The sequence below is a fragment of the Lutzomyia longipalpis genome, chromosome 2 (genome assembly GCF_024334085.1).
Source record: "Lutzomyia longipalpis isolate SR_M1_2022 chromosome 2, ASM2433408v1".
Classification (NCBI taxonomy): domain Eukaryota; kingdom Metazoa; phylum Arthropoda; class Insecta; order Diptera; family Psychodidae; genus Lutzomyia; species Lutzomyia longipalpis.
In genome coordinates this window covers 28,318,180-28,332,024 of record NC_074708.1, presented here as the reverse complement: position 1 = coordinate 28,332,024, position 13,845 = coordinate 28,318,180, and the positions used below count along the sequence as shown (strand labels likewise).

General features: G+C 34.4%; 6 protein-coding genes across 13 annotated transcripts in view; 5 read left to right on the top strand and 1 right to left on the bottom strand.

Annotated features, from left to right (window-relative positions):
* LOC129789858 (serine/arginine repetitive matrix protein 1-like) overlaps positions 1-13,845 on the top strand; it is a 982,101-nt gene that overhangs the window by 186,432 nt on the left and 781,824 nt on the right. The window lies entirely within an intron of this gene.
* The window catches only part of LOC129791241 (fatty acid synthase-like), a 1,176,504-nt gene that overhangs the window by 710,928 nt on the left and 451,731 nt on the right, over positions 1-13,845 (top strand). The gene's annotated exons all lie outside the window — the stretch shown is intronic.
* LOC129789856 (glutamine-dependent NAD(+) synthetase) overlaps positions 1-13,845 on the top strand; it is a 932,624-nt gene that overhangs the window by 467,048 nt on the left and 451,731 nt on the right. The window lies entirely within an intron of this gene.
* Positions 1-13,845, bottom strand: part of LOC129789960 (pupal cuticle protein) — a 1,201,887-nt gene that overhangs the window by 773,623 nt on the left and 414,419 nt on the right. The gene's annotated exons all lie outside the window — the stretch shown is intronic.
* Positions 1-13,845, top strand: part of LOC129789919 (keratin, type I cytoskeletal 9-like) — a 480,279-nt gene that overhangs the window by 269,788 nt on the left and 196,646 nt on the right. The gene's annotated exons all lie outside the window — the stretch shown is intronic.
* On the top strand, positions 1,880-12,192 carry LOC129791234 (uncharacterized). The gene is made up of 3 exons (XM_055829303.1): positions 1,880-2,381; positions 9,401-10,075; positions 12,079-12,192. The coding sequence occupies exons 2-3, from the start codon at positions 9,407-9,409 to the stop codon at positions 12,190-12,192; spliced, it is 783 nt and encodes a 260-aa protein (XP_055685278.1). The 5' UTR covers positions 1,880-2,381; positions 9,401-9,406.

Genomic DNA, 13,845 nt, shown 5'->3' with positions numbered 1-13,845 from the left:
ACAAAAAAGGCAAATCCTCAATTTCCGCCTCAAGAAGTGACAACCATGTGCGTCTCTTGAATCCACAACAAGGTACACTCGATGGGGTAACCGCATGGTACACTTCCCCAGGCAAGAAATGAGTACTTCCTGCTTCCTAGAGAAGCTCTTTCTGTGAAGATTTATTGAAAATTAGATTAAAATTCTATTTCTTTTGTAAAAATTATTGCGGGAAAAAATGGATGATCGCGTGAGGAACTGCCAGAGAGATCAGCCTGCGGAGATAGAAATCTTAAATGTCTGAGCTGTGCTTGTTGAAGATGGAACACCCAGGAAATGAGGTTAGTTGGATGACGCGCATGAAGATTATGAGCTGAGCGGCAAATCATCAGAAGAAATGGTTGTGAGAAGTAAAAAACGAGCGACAAAAATTGCGTGAATTGCAAAATAAGTAGCAGCGAATGGTCTAAAAGCGATCTTTTGTAGTCTCTCGTCGATCAAGGATGACAGTGGCGTAGCTAGGGAGGCTGTTTAGGGGTTCTGTAGACCTTTAAAGATTAGGAAAGTTAAGTTTTTTTTTAAGAATTGAAAAGGAATTATTCCTGATCTAAAAAATCAAATCAAAAATTTTAGAAAGATTATTTTCTAACGTTAAAAAAGTAATCCAAAACTTTGAATCGAATATTAAATGTCAGAAAAGACACGTCAAACGTTAGAATAAACGTCAAATAATGGAAAAGTAACATCAATAGTTGGAAAAAAATGTTAAACGTTAAAAAAAAACTGTGGGAGATTTGAAAAGAATCGCAGCTAAAAACATCTAACGTTTGAGAAGAAATGTCAAATGTTAGAAAATGAATGACAACTCATTTTAGATTAAAAATATCAAACATTGAATTAAATATCAAAAATGTATTAGAAAAGATTACGTCAGACGTTGTAAAAATATTTAAAAATTGAAAAGAAACGTCAAACATATGACAATAAATTTAAAAACGCGTTTGAAAATAAATGTCAATCGCTTGGAAAAACGTCAAACTTTGGAAAAAAGCTTTTTTTTGAAAAACATCGTAAAAAGCAATAAAAAATTGACGTCAATTTGAATAAACGTCAAACATATGACAATAAATCTCATACATTTGAAAATAAATGTCAATCGCTTGGAAAAACGTTAAGCTTTGGAAAAAAAGCTTTTTTTTTTTAGAAAAACATCGTAAAGCAATAAAAAATCGACGTCAAACATCAAAAATAAAAATGCCAAACGTTAGAATTCCTTAAATCAACTGACAAAAATTATTAACCCGAATACAATAGCTGTTAATTTAAGTTTAACGCATATTCTCAATCTATACAATCTCCTGGCTTCTGAGTCATTCTTTTAATTAATCTTTAACGTCTTTAAAATTTGAATGAAATTTTTGTTTTAACCCTCCCTCTTGAATAGATTTCTAGCTACGTCCCTGAGGGATTACGAGCAACTTATTAGATGAAAATTTCATATTCTTCATAATTAAAATTTTAAAGAGAGCTTTATCAGAGATTTATCAATGTACAACCATAATCCTAAGCCAATCTCCCTTGATGGCGATCGATCTTCCGCACAACAGCAAGATCTTCAAACCACTTCAATAAGGTATTTGATCGTCACTCTAAAAACTTGTCCATACCCAAGAAAACCACTTTCATCCAAAGGATGATCATCATGTGCAGGAAGATGCAGCAATCTCGGGCACGATCAATGCGCGGATTGTATGCCATCGACGGGCATTTCTCTTTCATCGATCGCTATTTTCACCCAACAACAACACCGCATTCCCCGTGGTGTGTAGCTCACCTGTGGAGGAGCAAGAGGTGTGCGCTTTGGTGGCTCTCACCGCAGCGATCTCGCTGTGGCTTTCGCAGTTTACGTCTGGCTGCAACTCGACGTGGTTGCCATCGAGTTCTTGCGCTATTGTGGCGCGCGCGCACCTTAAATTGCCCCTCAGGTGTGTTGTTGTGCTATTACTACTCAAAAGCAAAGAAGAAAAGGTGATCTTGCGGTGGGAAAGTGTGTCTGATTCTCTCTTATGTGGGAACGTTATTGTTGAGTGCAAATTTTGTTACATTTTTCGTGAGTGCGACAGTGAGACACATTTTCTTGTGCAAAGGTGAATAAATCAATCCTTTTGCTGCATTCCAGTGCACCCACGGGGGTATATTTAAATTGAGAGAAAAACGTGAAAAATAATAAAGAAAATTCAGTGGAATTCACAACAAAGTGCAGACAAGAGAGTTATGCACTAATTGTGCTACAAATGTGCAATTTACATGGATTATCGGTGAGCAGGAAGCAAAGTGCAAGCAGTCAGCAAGTGCAATCGATCATTTGAGGGGTGCAGCGACCGCGCAAAAAAAGATCGAAAGTGAGTTTTGTGCACCTTATTGGGTCAATTTCTCATTTTATTTTTCCCTCCCATTAAGCACGCATTTTATTACAATTTTTTTGCATGGGAAAAATGTGGATTTTCTCCAGGCAATTTGCGCGAGTACAGCAAATAATTTACTCAAAAAAGCACCACCATGCAGAATTCCTATATAGCTCTCTGCGCGCGCGATTTTTCAATGGGATTTTTCACTATCGTTCATTTAAATCTCCCTCTCTCTTTGATCTTTAAAAAAAAACTCAGCCAGTCACTCGTACAAGTCTTTTTCACGTGGCCTGGGATGAATTTCCATAACCAGACGCTTTGAACACACGTTAAAAGCTCCCCGCTCAATTAACGTATTTTAATTGCGAAAGGTATATACATTTTTTGTGAATTAAATGACAAATTGAATTTATAGAGATCTCATTTTCATTCCCATAATATTCGTGGAATTAATCACTCGGAGTTTTTCTCATTAAAAATTCTCCCTTTTAATCGAAACTTGAGAGCTATGGGAGCTATATACATACATAGAGAGAGAGCTATGCGCCACAAGCTTGCATTTTACCATTGCAAATGGAAATTGGTGTCTTTTTCATGTCAAAGATGAATTTCTCACAAAAGTCACCGACATTCACATCAGGCAGACACGTTGATGGGCACTGCAGAATTGTGCCCTAAATTTCAATGAATATTGGTGCAAATTAGTCGAGAGAGAGAGAGTCTTCAATTATAATCAAATTTACCTGTTTATGCTGAAGAAATCGTGGGAAATTCAATACTAAAGGGACACGTACGGCTAATAAATCAATCAGGTGTGTCTATTGATTACAATACCACCCCACCTGCGTGGCAAGGACACGAGATTGGGAAGCAATTAACTTCTTTTTCGGCACTCTTACCAAAACTTTAACAGAAGTTTGCTGTAAAAAGCAATGCTCCATTAAATTCCACAGCAAAAGATTATTTTGGCATTCCATAGGTGAATTAATGTAGAATAGTTTATTTAATGGGTAAAGAGGTTGATGGTACATGAGGTGATTTTCTTTTCGTCACAAGATTTTCACGGCTTCTCTGCACTTGTCGTCTAATCTCTCTCTGATGTTCTCACACACTCTACTCTGATTTCGATTTTGAATCCAAATTCTAATATTCCCACATTCGGCCATCCTACACCAATCATCCGTCCTCGGATGATCCCATCACAGTCCAGTTCCGTCGCCAAGTCATCATCTCTGTAGCTCAATCCGTCTTCACATCACTTCGTCTTGATTTTGGTGTTAACCTCCCGATAGTCGAAATACAACACTCTCGGTCCACTGCTATTCTCTGGCATCTCCTTCAAGATATCTTCCAAGACTTCCAGCTCAACAATCTCAATTCTTCTCCTGCTCGTCTCAACAACAAATTCCAATTTTCCATGATCACTCACAGCTTCCTTGGCGTTCGTCTTCTCTTTGATCTTCTCATCGAGTTGATCCTCGTTCATCTTCACATCCAGTTGATCCTCGATGATCACATCCTCCTCTGATCTCATCACAGGGCTTGCAATATCTTGGAATTCCACTGCTTCAGACTTCTCAACAATTTCCTCAGCTTGTTCAACTGCTTCATCATCAAATTCTTCAGCTCCTTCGAGCACTTGATCATCGAACTCCTCTTTAATTTCCTCAAATTGCTCTTCATTTTCTTCACAATTGGAATTTTCATCAACTTCTTCTAAGGCTTCATCATCAACAGATTCTCTATCTCCACAATTCTTTTGAATCTCCACAACGATCTCTTCTACTTTCTCACATACCTCATCATCTGATTCTTCTTCAACGTCATCGTCTTCATCCACAGAACCTTCGTCTTCATCCTCAGAATCATCTTCATCTTCATCGTCGGATTCATCTTCTTCCTCGGATTCATCATTAAACACTGCACTACTCTTCTCGCGAATAAACTCCTCGACAAGTCCTTTCTTCAACGCTCTCCAGTTGGTCAGACCTCTCGTGCAACTCAAGAACATCCTCGCCGTACTCTTCATTAACTTCCGGCAATACACAAATTTCTGGATCTCGTCCCATCGCTGCTTCTTTGCCAAGTTCTCGAACTTCTGCAGCCACTCATCGAAATTCTCATGGCGTTCACCCGTAAAGGTTCCCAATTTCTCCTCAATATCACTAAATTCCCTCATCTCACGTCTCAGCGTCTCAAAGATCCTGAGCTGGTGAAATTCTTCCTTCAGCGTCTCGGCGTCTATCGTCTCAGCGTCTAATTCCTCCAGAAGAATTTCCGTCGTGCGCTCATTCACTCTTCACACATCACAGCACCTCAATCTACCCATCAGAGCCTCTATCCCGGACGAGCCCCCAAAATTGTAGAATAGTTTATTTAATGGGTAAAGAGGTTGATGGTACATGAGGTGATTTTCTTTTCGTCACAAGATTTTCACGGCTTCTCTGCACTTGTCGTCTAATCTCTCTCTGATGTTCTCACACACTCTACTCTGATTTCGATTTTGAATCCAAATTCTAATATTCCCACATTAATATTGTAAATTATTTCCTACTTGGGGGCTGCTTGTTAAAAGTTTTCAGCTCTGCAGGCAGAAACAAATTAAAAATTAAAAGAAGGTGCAGCATTTTGATTAGCTCGCGAACAAGTTGATTGAACGCGATCATAAAAATTATAAAAAAAAAGAGCTTTGAGCCGTATTTCTGTCTCTCAATGCAAGATTTTATCATTCATTGGCGTTTGAAATTCCAACGTAATGAGAAAATATTATTTCAAAACAGATTATTATTAAATTTCTATGCTAAATCCAATTAATACGCATAAAGTGTTTAAAATTAGGTTGAGTTTGAAACAAGTCTTTTTGGGGCTTTTTGGGGTCAAAAAAAATTCTTCCTGATTTTCCTAATTCAGTGGGTTTTACATAAATAATCGAGCATTCAAATGTGATGAAATTTGAGAATTTATTGAGAATTGGGAAAATATTTTACGAAGATTTATAATATTAGTTGGAGAATATTCTGAGAATATTTAAAAGTATTTATTGAAAGTTTGGAAATATTCTAAAGATTTTTTTAAATTATGAATTATATGTTTTTTTTTTAACTTTCAATTTCAGAAATTTGTAAAATTTTATTAAATAAAAAAATTGAACTTAAAAATTGAAATACAAGAAAATTAATTTATTTACTCGACTGAATAATCTTAAATTAAGAAAAGATTAACTATAGGAAAAGACTAAAACTTAAAAACATAAACAATAAAAATCAATATTCTGCCTCATTAAATTCTTTAATTTTATTTTTCTCACCAAGAATCTGAATGAAAATATTTGGATGATTCGTCAAAGAAATCAAAATATTCAGTAAACAAATACTTCTTTATTTTTAGTCTCAAATTAATAGAAACTGAGAAGCAAGAAAGCCTAAAGAGTACTAAATTCTAGCAAAAGAATTAAAATTCAATTTTTAGCACTTTATAGGCTTAAATTTAGTACTTTTTTCCATTGCAGTCAGTATACTTTTTCAGATAGAATTTACTACGTTTTTGGCAAGAATTTAGTACTTTTTAACTTAAAAATTTAGTACTTTTTCGGCTAGAATTTAGTTTTTTTTTTTGAAAATTCAATCTTAAGAAATAAATTCAATAATTAAAAGTACTAAATTCTAGTCGAAAACATAGTAAATTTTGGCCACATATATAGTAAACACTTACCAAAAAATTTCTGAATTCAATTGGAAAAAGTATGTACTAAATTTAAGCCTAAAGAGTACTAAATTCAATCTTGAAAAGTACTCAAAAACAGGTAATTTAAATAGATATTCAAGTTGAAAAAGTACTAAAGATTTGGATGAAAATGAGAATATCGAGGGCTGCATTGTAAAACCGGCTAAGTCGGTTCGGAGCTTACACCGACTTAGACGGTTTTACAATGCAGCCCTCGATATTCAGATCCAAAACAGTTAAAATATTCAGCAGATATGTAAACACCTCTTGCTTGCATTTCTCGTGGAACATTCTGTGCTGTTTACAGAACTTTGTTGTGGATTAGTTTGTGAGATATTTCAACCCACATCCTCACAACCGGAGACTTCCTTATCGGAAGCTTTTTTTTCTACTTTTTCTTTCGTCTTGTGGGAAAAGTGCACAAAACTTGCACTACTGACCTAAATGCTCGCAATGAGCTCCTTCATATCTCTCAGGGTATTTTTCTGCATATTTTCCCACCGCTTATCGGCAAAATAATGCAGCTCACCAAAGCCCCGTCTCTCAGCTATTCTTCCCGCCATTCCTAACTTGGTCAAGGTTCTTGTGGATCTATTTTAGCCCGCGCACACTTTCCCACCTCTCGAGGGGCACTCTAATGGCTCTTTTTAAAGTTAGTTATATATTAGAAAATAACATCAAACATTCGACTTTGCCTCAATGACAAATTGCCCATTTGCTGTGCGCGGAGAACAACACCATTAAGAAAAGAACGATGGAAATTAGGCATTTTTTTGTCCCCGATGTGTCTGTTTTGAGGAACTTTTTGGCTCTTCAAAAGCTGATGAATATATAATTAGGAAAATATATAATATAAGGTGTTGATGATGAAGTTTTTTTTGCTGCCTTCACGCGATTAATCGCCAATTGCGTCGTTGGCCATTGAGGTGAGAAATTTTTGCGGAATTCTTCGATTCAGCGTACATGAGATTGGCATGAGATGTTGCTTCCTCTTGTTGAACATTTTGTTGTTTTTGCCTTTTAATGGTTTGAAAATCTTCCTCATTAATTCGTCTTTAATTAGTTAATGATTTTTGCATGAAAATCTGGCACGAAGAGGAGAATTCTCCACAAAGAAAATCCCATCGGCGGGCTTTTTCTTCTTCCCGAGTTAATTCTTCGCAATTTTTGCCACAAAAGCTCGATGTTTTAGTTTCTTTTTAGCACATGTCTGCGAATTGAGCTTAGAGAGTGAACACAGAAATACCTTTTCTTAGATGAGAAATGTAATAAATAAATTTTAATTTTCTGCCTTTCTTTTATGTCTCGAGTGCATTGAATAACATTTTGATTGAAAAGCTCGTGCGGATCGAAGGGGAGCATTGAGCAAAAAAAAAAGTTGATTGAAAATTGTGAAATTCTCTTCATGGACTGTCGTGGTCAGAGATGAGGGTTGTTTAGCTCTTTTTTTCCATCGTCTATTCATGTAGCTCCGAGGAAAAAAACGCGAAAAGGTAAAGAAAATTAAAGATAAATTAGCGCTGAAAGGCTTGAAAAGCATTAAAGTCTTTCGCAATGACAAACTCTGATTTGTAAAAGCTTCTATTACAATTAGGGACATGCAAAAAGCTTCTTTATTATCGCAAATGATTAACGTATAATTTGTTAGTTGGCTTTTATCCACATTTATCTTTTTTTTAATAGTTCATTATGTTAAATGAATACATATAAGAAAAGTTTCTTTGATAATATTCATTGACAAAGAAACCTAAAAAAAGACTTTTTTAGATAAATTGTGTCAATAACAGGGGAGTAGTAGCTTAAAATTTATGGAAGAAGGTATTTACAGTTTTTTTTTAAATTTAAAAGACAATTAATGCATTTGACTTGAAATTTCTTCACAAACATTTGACATTTAATTTCTAACGTTTAATGGTAATTTTTTACGTTTGACGACTTCAAACTTTGACGTTACTTTTCGTATTTTGGCGTTTACTTTTTAACGTTTGACTTTTTAAATTTTGATATCAGCTTGACATTTATTTTCTAACGTTTAATGCTAATTTTTGACGTTTAACGACTTCTGACCTTAAATTTTATTTTTATATTTTGGCATTTACTTTTTAACTTTCGACAAATCTTTTTAACGTTTGACGGATTAAAATTTAGATATCAGCTTGACATTTCTTTTCTAACACATGACGATTTCTTTCTAGTTTCGACGTTTCTTTTCGCCTTTTAACGATTCTATTTTATAATTTTTAACGATTTTTTTCTAACGTTCGATGTTAATTTTAAATGTTTGACAATTCTTTTCTTTCTTTAACGTTTCTTTTCATATTTTTACAAAATCTTCTTTAACGTTTAACGTCTTAAGAGCTTAATGTTGCTTTTCTAAATGATTGACGTTCGTTTAAATATCTGACAGTTCTCTTTAACGTTTTATTGTATGACATTTCCTGTTTGACGTTTATTCCATCGCTTTTTTCTAACGTTTAATGTCTTTTTTATAATGTTAGAAATTTCCCTTTCAAAATTTTAATACATATTATATTTATTCTCCAACTTCTCCAAATAATTTCTTTCGACTTTTAAAGAAATATTTGAATTTCCTGAATTTTTAGGGGGCGTTTTGACACCCAAAAGTTCTTTCTTGGCTACGCCCCTGTTTAAAAAAAAATTCCTAAAAAAAATTACATGCGCTGCACTTTCGTAATAGTTCAATATTTCATCAGCAAACAGATCAAACACAAAATGCCTCTTCTCCTTTTACGGGCAACAAAAAGCAAATATTTGGGCAACTGCAAAAGAAAAGCCCATCTGTTTGCATTCTCTGTGGCACACGCTGTATTTTTTGTACTCTCTCTCTCCCAATAAAAGATCTTCGCGGTTCATGACCCCATCCACCTAGACCCAAAGCATTGTAGATATTGATTTCCTCGAACATGCTGCGAAAGCAAACTGCAGAAGCAATTAATCAAGCCTTGAATTCTCTTTCTCAATTGCTTCACCGGTGAGATTTTTCAATCTAACGGGCAAATATTGATTAAATTGTGGATTATTTCTGCTGACGAATTTCAGGGAAAGAAAAAAAGCATCTTAAAGAAGATTTTCTATTGACTCTCACAGAGATTTTACTTGAAAGTTGATCGAGATTACAGTTAAAAATAAGATTTCTCCGTTGAGGGTAATTTAGTTTGCGCATTTTGCTTTCAAATGCGAAATTGATAGTTGGCGGGAATTTAATTTGCGCGGGAGATTTAGCTGCGGGATTTAACTGAACACCTGCTGATGCTTCTTTTCTTTGTCAGAGAGCCATGGAGGAGCCAATTCCGGGGAATGTGCGAATCGACATGGATGTTGAGCCAAAAGACATGCTGACGGCCAAGATGACCGTTGAGACGGTTGTGCCGCACCCAACGGATCCATCGCCCATCTTCAATGACCAGAGCCACCCGAATCCCATGGAGGAAAGTACAAATCAGACAAATGGACGCCGCAGCAGCCTGGCGCATTCCTCGCAGGCATCAATAATCTCCAATGATAAATCCAGTCATCTCTACTCTGCCCCAGATCTCCTCAGTCCAGTGGAGAAGAAGGAAGCCATCCAGGCGGAAGAGAAGCACCAGGAGAAGGATCAAACGGCCGAGGGGCATCTCAGGAAGATGGCTGAATCCCTCATGGCTGCCACAAAAGACCCCGTTCAGAGGAGATTCTCCGCTGGGGTCATTCTCGGGATCACCCAGCTTATCCTCAGTGTAGCCATGTCGGCTCTTGCGGGGCTCCTCATCGCCCGCGAAGCTTCCCTCTCCTCTTGTGGCTCTGGACTCTGGGCAGCAGCCATTGGGGCCATTGCTGGTGCCTTCGGAGTCCTGGGACAACGTGCTCGAACAGGCTTCCTGGCAGGCAGCCTCATCTGTGTGGCTTCCAGCACTCTAGCAATGGCCTTTACGGGAATAGGAGTGGTCAGGGATTCACAGCAAAAGGTACGTCAACACCCAAAAATTCCACAAATTCTCAATGACAAAAAAATCCCCCAAAAACTAAGGGTCACCGAAGGGGTCAAGATAACAAATCGCAATCTCTCAAACAATTCGTTAAAAAAACATAATAATATAGGTAGCTACAAGAAAAAACTCTTGTAGCCACTTGAGCATAAAGATTGAATAATATTTGCAATTAATTGTAATTTATTGCTTCTACTTGCGGAGTCACATAGAGTGGAGTTCAGTGGGCAAAAGATTGCGCAAAAGAACAGTGCGTGGCAGAGAAAATGCAACCGCAATGTAGGTCAACGTAGGTTATTCTTTAAAAAAAATGCTATATTTCTTCTTAAATGATTTGCGTGCTGTTTATGCAAAATATTTTATGAAATATGCTTTTGAAGAGGAGAAAAGAATGTTTAAATGGAATGAGAGAATTAATTTTGATCATTTATTGGATTAGAAGTGTTATATATAGCCATAGGTCCCGAGAAAGATCCCATCCAAATCAAAATTATCGGAGAAGAAGGAAATAAAATCAAGATTAAGAGAGAATTACGCGTTTTGATCCGATTTAATCAGTTGATTTATAAGAAAATCAATTTGATCAAACTGAATTATTAATTTCTCGAACTTTTCTAGGATAGAGCCGTTCTAGACTTGTCCGGATTTGCATTTTTAAACTCTTTAGTTATCCTGAATTCATAGTTAACCATCTGAAAAAAACTGAAGAAGGTTCTTCTTTACACTTTGGATGATTTTTTGTTTCAGGGAGAGTTGAAAGGAAAAATTTCAGAAGCTTAATTTTGAACAATTGGGTAGATTTCTGATAAAAATCTTTTCTGTTCTTTTCTTACAATTCGTCGGATATAAGTTTTTTGGTATTCTGGGAAAAATCTTACAGGATTTTGAAATTTTATTTTTATCTTTGAAGGAAAATTACTTTTCCAAGTCTCTTCAGAGATCTTTCTGATTATTTTCCTGAACAACATATTCTTTGTTTTTCTTTTCTAGAACGACAATAGAACAATTTAAAAACACCTATCTGTCAAAGTCTTACAGTAAATTTTCCGTTGTTCGAAAAGAAAAGAATTTATAAGAATCTACCCCAATATTGAATATTTTTTTCAATAATTTAATTTAGACAAGATACTTTCAAAGACATCCTTTAAAGGTTAAATTAGGATCTTCTCGAGAATTAAAATTTTCAAGAACTTCTGTTCTAAAAAGTGAATTTAAAATAGTTTGTTTGTATCAGAATAGATCATAAGCAAAGGATAATATTAGAAGTTGAAGGTTCCCTTCTAAATAACTTAAATCCGTTAATTTTCACCGTAAAACCATGTCAACCGATTTTAACCGTTTTTGGAAGATTTTGCCGGACATCGCTCGTCTGCATTTATTTTTTTTTTAAATTAGTCAGACGATAAATTCTAGATGTTATTTTATGACTATTAAAAAATTGATTTAACCACGGACGATGTCTAGCAAAATCTTCTAAAACTGGTTTATGTATAGGTTTTAATGTAAGAATTAAGGGTTTTTGAAGTTAACTCCTTCAAGTTCACTGAAAGAAAATTTAGAATCAATTTTGTAGTTTTTAAAAGTTTTTTTTTAATAAGAAGATTAGAATGTTTGAAGTTGATCAACAAAAATTATGATTAAAAATATCTTTGTTTTTTCATAGATTGCATTCGTGTTGTTACACTCTGCATTTTTACGCAAAATTCATCCTTTTCATTTAAGGATCGCAATAACTTCAAAAAATTGATAAAAATTCTCCCAAAAATTTATTTTAAAAATTAATTTAAAAAATAAATAAAAAGAAATAAAACAAAAAGGGTTTGATTAAAATAAATCTAGAAGGTTTTATTGATCTTCTTTTATGCGATTTTTCTTTTTCATTAACACACACAAAAGTTTCCGAGAAGAGCTGCTGCGGAGGGCACGTCTTCCCATCAATCTGATGATTTTTCCTTTAATTTTTTATTCCTTCTTCTCAACAGGACATGTCAGGCGCCGTTAGTGCTGGATCGGGTCTGCTGTTCGCTTTGGCCCTTCATTTCCTCGTGAGTGCCGCCTCCGTGTACTATTCGGCCCTCAAGCTCTGCCTCAGGTGAGTCAACGACGGTATTTTGCGTGAGTTCTTTAATTGCTTAACCGCTATAGTTAAATAGTGCATTTACATGATTTCTCCTCGCTATTCTTACAATTTTTGCTTTATCTCTCTATTAACTACAATTCTCTTTCTCTTCTTCTCTTCAAACTTAAAACATCTTTCGCGCTAATTTCTTTCTCATTTATGAGAAATTTCTTCTTTTTGCTTCTTCTTCGTCTCTTTAATTTCTTCTTCACTAAAATTCTCCGCTACAAAGAAAATGATGCTAAAGTGAGGTCTTACAGCCACAAAAATTACCAAAATTCAAGGCCGAAATATTGAAATTTTTTATACAAAAATTCATTTAATTTTTTTCTATTTTCCATTCAACAACAACAGAAGAAGAAAACGACTCAATTGCATTTTTCTCTAAAGACTTCGTGGAATGTCTAAATTAAGAATTTTCTCCACGTGCTCTTAATTTATATCTGTGGCAAAGAATTGTGTATAGAAGAGAGGGAATTTTATTGTTCTTTGCGCGATAAAAACTAAAAGAAAAATTAGCTAATTTCCTTCATAAATTGCCTCATTGTTTAATAGGAATATCTCTTGCTCTCTCTCTCTCTCTTTCGCTATATAGCTACGTGGGGTTGACTAATTTATCAAATTCAGACACACAGATTCGTGCGAAAATTAATTCATCACAGTGTTCCTATTTTCTTCTATTTTATGATTTCTTTTATTTAAAAATATATCACCCTGTATGAAATAATTCTTTGTGAATTTTTAATAAATTACACAATGAGAATATATTGTTTAAAAAAATCCTGAGATAAAAATTAGGAATTGTTTTTTTTTTGTAATAAAACTAATATTTTTTTAGCTTTTATTCATAGGCGAAAACATTGTTTTATTAATATAAGATAAAAAATAAGTCATTAATGTCATTAATTCGTGGCTTTCACCGTTTTCTCTTTTAGTAATTTTTACAATTAAAAAGCTTTTTAAAGAATTTTTATAACTAATAAATACTTTTAAAAAAACTAATTTTCTTTATTAAATTCTTTGTTAATTCATGAAAAAATCATTCTCTCTAAATTAAACAGTGGCAAGTTTTTAATAAAAGCTTTCTAATAGTTTTTTTTAAAATATTTTTTATTCTTTGATTTTTTCAATATTTTAATTCTTTTTTTTTCAATATTAATATTTTTTTATTAAACATTAAATAAAAAACAATTTAACGGCATTTATTGACTATATTTCATTATATTTACGCCTAATAATATGAAATGTATAGCAAAGAAATTGAAGTTTTAAAGCAAAAATTGAAAAAAAAATCAAAATGGCGGAATTATTATAATTCAGAATTTTTGTTGAACCTGGCGTGAGACAATTTTCTTTGCTGTTCCGATCGTCGCCAGGAGTAGAAAATTTCGTTCAAAAAGAAGGACGTACTTCCCAAAACTTTCAACCCTAATCCGCCACTGAGGACCGGATATGGGTTGAAAACTTTGGGAAGTACGTCTTCCTTTTTAGACGAAATTTTCTACCCCTGACGACGACCGGAAAAGCAAAGAAAATAATTTAGAATAGAACTAAGAGATAATTTTTCAAATAAATCTATTTTCTTTACTATTACAGAATACAGAAATTACAAAAAAAAGAAATTTTTATC

What these genes read in the sequence shown, in the direction of transcription:
- LOC129791234 (XM_055829303.1), top strand. Translation starts at nt 9,407, where the DNA reads ATGGAGGAGCCAATTCCGGGGAATGTGCGAATCGACATGGATGTTGAG. An exon ending in TCAGGGATTCACAGCAAAAG is followed by an intron (nt 10,076 to 12,078) that starts GTACGTCAACAC and finishes TCTTCTCAACAG; the next exon opens with GACATGTCAGGCGCCGTTAG.